Here is a 7,979-nt window from a genome sequence, read left to right on the forward strand (position 1 = left end):
TTCACAAAAATATTAGGTATTCAAAAATTACACACATCGCTAAAAATGCTATGCACTTCTAATACATATACATACAATAACTTTCTTTTTATATTTATTAATTTTCTCGAAATGTATATCTTAACAAAAATATTAAATATGAAAAAAATTGCAAATTCATAAAAATCTTACATGCATCTATCTAATATATACAAATAAATAAAAATTCTATGTATATGTAATCAATATATATAAATTGACTATGATGTTTCATATTTATACAAATCAATGAGAACCATATATAGTTAACATCTATCTAATAGATATAAACTTCAAAATAAATCAATTGAATAATTATTTATTTAAAAACGAATTAAGCGCTCAATAAATATAAATATATGATTTCTAAATTTATAATACCAAATTGTTAAAAATCCTTGATTTCTAAATATATAATATCAAATTGTTAAAAATCCTTAATTTGTATATATTATATTTATGAATTTATATTCTTCAGTATATTTCTTTTCTTTTACTCTTTCTTATGCTAAATTTTACCACCATCTAATCTTCATTTAATGTACCCATGCGTTTATTTACTATTTACATTACTTTATGGCCAACTGTCATTCATCTACTTGCATGGTCACTATTTCTGTTCATTCTTTTCACATCAATTCTTTTCACCATCTAATCTACATTAAATAGACCCACATGTTTAGTTGGTACATACATTATCTTATCACCATTCATTATGCTTGATTTTAATCCTTCTACTTCCCTGTCCGTTGGATCTTTACTGCCACCAAGTACCTTCTTTTATTAGCTGTGTAATTATTTTACTTATTCCGTTGACTCCGGTTCTCAGCTCAGTTTTTTCTTTGGTTTATTGAGGCTCACTTTCACTGTTACTTTTTGTTATTGTATTGCGTCTTCTCTGCTCAATCTCCTGCCTGGTAAGTTACTTTGTATACTTCAGTTCCCGTCTTAACAGTGTTTCTTTCCATTTTTTGGTCATTTTAGATTTACCTGTATCATCTATGTATCCAATGCTTTTCTTGCGTTAATGCTTTGCTTTGTCTTTTTTGCTTGACCTGTTGCCATGACACATGCATGTTTTATCATTATGGCCTATTTCCCTTTATATTTATGAATATGCATTTATATCTCTTATGACTGCTTTTGCCTCCTAATAGATCTTTTACTCTTTAGTCCTGTCTTTTTTTCAGTAATTTTCTGCCTAGCTGTTATTCTTCTCCTTGTTTCCCGTTAATAGACTTCTAGATTCTGACTTCTATCAGTTCTTTCATTCGAACATTTAACTGCCTTTCATACTGTTTCTGTCTTCATTTATTGTGTCCTATCAGACAAATATTCCTTTGTACTCCTCTATTTTTCTTGCCTTTTGTTTGTATTTTATGTCTTTTTTTGTTGCGTGTCTGATGTTGATGCCTGATGCATGTCATAATTTTTTGATTTGAACTTTTTCTTCCCTTACGTGCATCTGCATGCATGATGCTTTCCTATTTAGGAGCTGCTCATTTTATAATGACTTATTTTTTCACTCATTATAATTATCATTATTATTACTATAATTTTTTATCTTTCCTTTTCACTGACTTTGCTATGATCTACATTTTAATTGCATACTTTTTCTCATTTCCCTCACTGTTCCATTCCGTTGTGCTTGCTGCATATCAAATTAAAGGTGATGTATTCCATTTTATATTCCGCCTACTGTCTTACAATTTTTATGTTTATGTTTACATATTATTCATTTTACTATTTTATGAGTGCATGGTAGTTCTCAATTCTATAATCTCAGATTGCTGATACCAACTGAATTCATTTTTTGCTTCTTATATCCAATGATAGCTATCATTAATTATAACGTGTACTCCTATTTGGCCATTAATTTTATTTAGTATGCCTCGAAAGCGTAAAATTTGTTCTCAAGATGAATGTCGTATCCAAAAAAATCAACGACGACGAGACAGATACGCTGCAGAAATAGCCAGACGACGCGAGCAGGCTACACAGATAGAGAACCAAAAGACAGACTCTTTTGCAGTTGATGAATCCAGCACTCCTAACATTGCAAATGTTCCATCAGTTCCTATTTGTTCTGGATATGAAGGCCATTTAGTTGATGTACCTATTTATACTACTGCAACAACAGCTATCAGCTCCTTTCCTTATAGACCTTTTGATGCTTTTTGCCAGTCTTCACCTTTTGTTCCAAGTCCTTCTTCCTGTTTTCCTTTTCCTGTCATGCCACTTCCTCATATATTGGACAGCTTATCTACATCAGCTATATCTGCAATTGATCCATGTATTTATTCACTTCTGGCCTTTTTTCATATACTTTTGCCATTCTTTTATTCCTTAGTTCAATATCGCATAAAATGCTTATATATATATATATAGATCATCTTCCTGCAGCAAATGATCCAGTCCTAGAAAACATTTTCGATTCCCCTTCATCTGATGCTGTCCCTCAATGGTTCACTTGCCCAATCTACACTTGTACGTTCCTTGTTTACTCCAGTAATATCAATAAACACTTAATCCTATATTATTATAGCACGTGTCTAAAATACATTCTAACCTTCACATCAATACCATAGCTGAAATTACAATAACTAATTTTCAGCACAGTCAACAGTAGTAGCAGAACCATCAAGTTCCTCTGCACTTGTCCAAAATCGAATTGGTGCGACAGAAACCTCCATACCATTTTCATTGTTTTAATCTCCTAATAGATACAATAGACTTTATCTATTTTTATATTATAACTCATTCAGATTCATGCTTAACACTCTTAGCTCAAATGCGACGCACAAAGAATATACCATTGCTCCAGCAAATACCATTAGAACCAGCTATCCTCCCATCTGTTCCTAATTGTCCACATTGTCATGCTAAGCGTTTCTATATGGAACCACCAAGATTTTGTTGTGCATCAGGAGAAATTCGTCTAGCATAGACAAAAATGCCAGATCAACTTGTGGAACTTTATAGAGGAAATGCTCCTGAAGCTATCGAATTTAGACAATGTATCAGGAGTTACAACAATATGTTTGCTTTTACATCACTGGGAGTTCACTATGACAAGGATCTCAGTAAAAGAAACAGAGGCATCTACACATTTCGAGTCCAAGGGCAAATCTATCATTTTGTCAATCCATTAAAACCTTCTGATGGCGAAAAGGCATCAAATCTCCAACTGTATTTTTATGATAAAGAACATGAGATGCAGAACAGAATGGCTCTATCCAGCAAATTCAGAGACTCAATTGTTCAACAGCTAAAATCCATTCTTGATGAGAACCCTTATTTTGTGTTTATCCGGAGATTAGCAGACATTGAAGATATAGATAAATACAGAATTTTCCTTAAATCTGATCCAGGATTAGATCAATGTGTTTTCAATGTTCCTTCAGTCTCTCAAGTGGCAGCAATCTGGTCAGACAATGATAATACCAATGGAGACAGTCCAAGAGAAATTGAAATCTGCACAAAAGCAGGAGGCAAAAAAATACTTAAGCAACATTACGGTTGCTATGACATATTACAATATCCACTGATATTTGCTCGTGGAGAAACTGGATGGCATCCTGGAATCCTTCAAAAGACAAAGGCTCAGATTTACAACCAACCTCATCAGACCTGTGAAAGCGAAAATCTGGTTTCTCTTCATCAGTGTAATGATGTAGAACAAATATTTGATGCAGAACAGACAGGTACACCTACAAACACTTATAATTTTTACTCTTTATTGACTATAATATAAAATATCTAATTGTTACATTTTTGTTATGTTAACAGCTGCTAAGAAGAAAAAAAAGAAAAGACCAACAGTTTCATGCCGAGAATATTATGCTTACAAGTTTCAAATGCGAGATACAGATCAATCATATTTGCTGCATATCTGCCGTCTACTGCAACAATATTCTGTTGATAGTTATGTCAAACTAGAGACATCACGTCTTGAATTTCACATAAACAAGCAAAACAAATTAAGGACAGAAGCATATCAAGGATTACTCGATATCATAGCAAAGGGCCAGATAAATGCATCAGATGTAGGAAAACGTATCATTCTGCCGACAAGTTTTATAGGAGGACCAAGGGATATGAGACGGCGATATGTGGATGGTATGACCCTTGTCCAACGTTATGGAAAGCCAGATATTTTCCTTACAATGACCAGTAATCCTTCTTGGCCTGAAATAAAGAACCATCTTAAGGAACCAGATGAGACTTAGAATCGGCCATACTTGATTACACGAGTATTTCGTGCAAAAATAGAACAATTGAAGGAAGATCTTTTCAAGAAGCATCTTTTTGGTCATGTTGTTGCTTATACTTATGTTATTGAATTTCAGAAAAGAGGTTTGCCGCATGCTTATTTCTTGATCATTTTAAAAGAGCATTCAAAGATGTTTTCACCATAAGAGTATGACAAGATTGTCACCTTACTTATATTCTCTGGTTATAAAACATATGCTTCACGGACCATGTGGACCAATGAATCCAAGTAATCCTTGCATGCGACAGAATCACAAGTGCAGAAGCAACTATCCAAAGAATTTCTCAGCATACACAAAACATGAAAAAAATTCCTATCCTATATACAGAAAACGAGATGATGGCAGCAGAGTGTACATCAGAGAACATGAGTTGGACAACCGATGGATTGTTCCTTATAATCCATATCTTCTTGCTAAATATGATTGTCACATCAATGTGGAAATATGTTGTGCTATTGAAGCTGTCAAATATATATACAAATATATATATAAAGGACATGACAGAGTGATGTATCAATTGACAGCACAACAAACAGATAGAATCATTGATGAGATAAAAAAATTTCAATCTGCCAGATAGGTCTGTGCTCCTGAAGCAATGTGGAGAATTTATGCTTTCGATCTCAGTGCTATTAATCCTTCAGTCATTTTACTTCATCTGCACCTCGAAAACTACCGGTCTATGTCTTTTGATGAGAATCAGTCTTTAACAGAAGTAATTGCAGATGACAGGCTTACACGAACAATGCTAACGGAGTTCTTTACAATGAATCAAACAAACAAGGAAGCAGAAGATCTTAACCTTCTATACAAAGAATTTCCTTAGCATTTTGTTTGGGATGAAGGTGATAGAATCTGGTATACTAGAAAATGAGGTCAGGTCATTGGCCGTGTAATAACGGCACATCCAATTGAAGGTGAAAGATATTATCTCAGAATATTGCTCATGCATATTCGAAACCTACGTTTCCTCCAAACAGACAATGGAGCTGAAGAATGCTTATCAGAGGTTGTTATCTATGGAATGCCGCAGTGTTTAAGACAGCTATTTGCAGTAATTTTAGTTCACTCTGCACCATCTAATCCATAGCAACTGTGGACAAAATTTCAGCCATTCTTATTAGAAGACATTGCAGTAGATTCATCCTTAACAGAGAATGCAGTTATCATGAGAGTCCTTGGGTTAATTGATCAATACTTACAGATAATGGGAAAGAGCATAAAAGATTTTGGCTTCTCAGACTTTATTCTAGATGTTCAATTTAACAATCCTGGAAAAGAAATAGAAGCTGAATTTGTAATACCTGTCTCCAAAGAAGATTTAGCAACAGTATCTATGTTGAATGGTGGTCAGAAATTTGCATTTCAGAAAATAATGGAAGCAGTCAATACAAATACATCAGCTGCATTCTTCATTGATGGACTTGGCGGCACAGGGAAATCCTTTCTCTATAAAGGTCTCCTCGCAACAATTAGATCAAAAGGTCAGATTGCATTAGCAACCGCAACATCAGGAGCAGCTGCATCGATACTTCCAGGAGGACGTACTGCTCATTCACGTTTCAAAATTTCGCTCCATCATGAAAGCAATAACACATGCAATCTATCCAAACAAAGTGCCATCTCTGAGTTGATCAAAGCTGCAAAGTTAATAATATGGGATGAGGCAGCAATGGCAAAAAAATATGCAATTGAATCCCTTGACAGATTACTTAGAGACCTGCTCAATTCTGATCACATCTCTGGTGACAAAATCATTGTTTTCGGTGGAGATTTTCGACAAACTCTACCAGTTGTTAGGAATGGCCATAAAGAAGATTATATTTCTGCATCGCTCATCAACTCATATATCTGGCCACACCTTCAGAAGATTCGACTCACTGAGAACATGAGAGCATCTTTAGATCTATCATTTTCAAATCTTTTGCTCAACATTGGAAATGGCACAGAAGCAACCATTGCAAATGATAAAATAAGTTTGCCTTCTTCCATGATCATCCCTTTTATTAATGATCAAGAATCTTTAGCCACTCTCATAGACACAGTTTATCCATCTCTATCCACCTTTTTGTGTGGCAATTCTGCTCTTATTAACAGGACCATTCTGAGTACAACAAATGATATTGTGCATGAAATCAATCAGATTTTAATTCAGAAGTTTCCTGGAGAAGAAGTCAAGTATATCAGCTTTGATCAAACAATAGATCCAACCAAACAAGCTGATCATGGTGACTTCTTGAATACTATTCACCCTCCAGGATTACCTCCACATCAATTGATTTTGAACCAAAATTGTCCAATTATCCTCCTAAGAAATGTCAATCCAGCACAAGGATTATGCAATGGAACACGTTTGATATGTTTGAATTTCAACAAAAATGTCATTCATGCTCAAATTTCTATAGGAATTCATTATGGTAAACAGGTTTTCATTCCTCGCATTCCATTGCATAGCTCTAATGATGAGTCATATCCAATACCTTTCAAACGTACTCAGTTTCCAATTTCCTTATGTTTTGCTATGACAATTAACAAATCACAGGGACAAACACTTGATTTTGTAGGATTATATTTGAAAGAACCAATGTTTTCACATGGTCAATTGTATGTTGCACTATCAAGAGCTAGAACTGCTAATGATGTTAAAATTCTACTAAGACCTGTTTCTTCTGACTCTTTGTCCAACAATTGTACTTGAAATGTGGTTTATCAAGAAATTTTAGCAGCTGCAGCTGAAGATTAAGTACCAAACTCAAATATATTGAATTAAAAGTACCTAGATTGACCATCGTATATATTTAGATATCTCTGTTTATATTAATATATTTCTAATTCTTTATATTGCAGATATGGATAACAGATGCACTGGTGTGAATACGTTGACAGATAAATCAAGTGAATGGATGATAAAGGTCATCCTAATTAAAAAAACAAACATTTTTACTGGAAAAGATCAGACCGCATTCCAACACTTCATGTTTGCAGATGAACAAGTAAGTTTCATATTAGAACTTCTTTCTATTAAAAAAATAGCTACCATAACAGAGACCATTTTACTTACTCTTTGCTATAATAATGCTTGCTCGTTCCACAAAAAAAATCTCTCCTATTAAAAATAATCTACTACAATATAGCACCCTTGTCTGCCATCAATCATTCCCTTTATTTATCATCAACTTTCAATCCACTCATCTGTCCTTGTTTGCAGAATGAATCAATTCAAGGAATTGCATTCACTAGAGATGTAAACTACGCAGATACCAAGCTTCATCTTTATCACACTTATTACATTGGCAACGCCGCTATTTCATCTATCACTGATGAAAGAATCAAGCTGGTTCTGTCCCATGGCAACTAACAATCACAAAAACAACTTTTATCAGACAGGCAGAAAAAGCAAAGGAACTGACATTGGACAATCGCTTCCCATTAACTTCATTTTGGGATCTTGATAAATACAAAAACAATGATGTCACCAGATTTAGTAACTATACTTTTCTGTCCCAATTTGTTAAATAGAGCTATCTTTATGTTAAATTTTTCCATACTAAAACTGTCCATTTATCAAATAATCATATTTCTGCAGATCTGCTATGTGCTCTAATTCAAGGATTCCCAGAATCAATGATATCCACTCCAAAAGGACCACGCACAATACGCAGATTTGTTGCTGTTAATCCTGAGTAA

General features: G+C 34.0%; 1 protein-coding gene across 1 annotated transcript; it reads left to right on the plus strand.

Annotated features, from left to right (window-relative positions):
* The first annotated feature begins 5,499 nt into the window (after positions 1-5,499).
* On the plus strand, positions 5,500-7,979 carry LOC113711453 (uncharacterized). The gene is made up of 4 exons (XM_027234619.2): positions 5,500-6,982; positions 7,140-7,285; positions 7,501-7,642; positions 7,879-7,979. Exons 1-4 carry the CDS (start codon positions 5,500-5,502, stop codon positions 7,977-7,979), a joined length of 1,872 nt encoding a protein of 623 aa, XP_027090420.2.

The sequence above is a fragment of the Coffea arabica genome, chromosome 10e (assembly GCF_036785885.1).
Source record: "Coffea arabica cultivar ET-39 chromosome 10e, Coffea Arabica ET-39 HiFi, whole genome shotgun sequence".
NCBI lineage: Eukaryota > Viridiplantae > Streptophyta > Magnoliopsida > Gentianales > Rubiaceae > Coffea > Coffea arabica.

Coding starts and splice junctions, on each gene's coding strand:
- LOC113711453 (XM_027234619.2), top strand. CDS start 5,500: ATGGGAAAGAGCATAAAAGATTTTGGCTTCTCAGACTTTATTCTAGAT. Junction 6,983..7,139: donor TGACTCTTTGTCCAACAATT/GTACTTGAAATG, acceptor TTTATATTGCAG/ATATGGATAACAGATGCACT. Junction 7,643..7,878: donor CAAGCTGGTTCTGTCCCATG/GCAACTAACAAT, acceptor ATATTTCTGCAG/ATCTGCTATGTGCTCTAATT.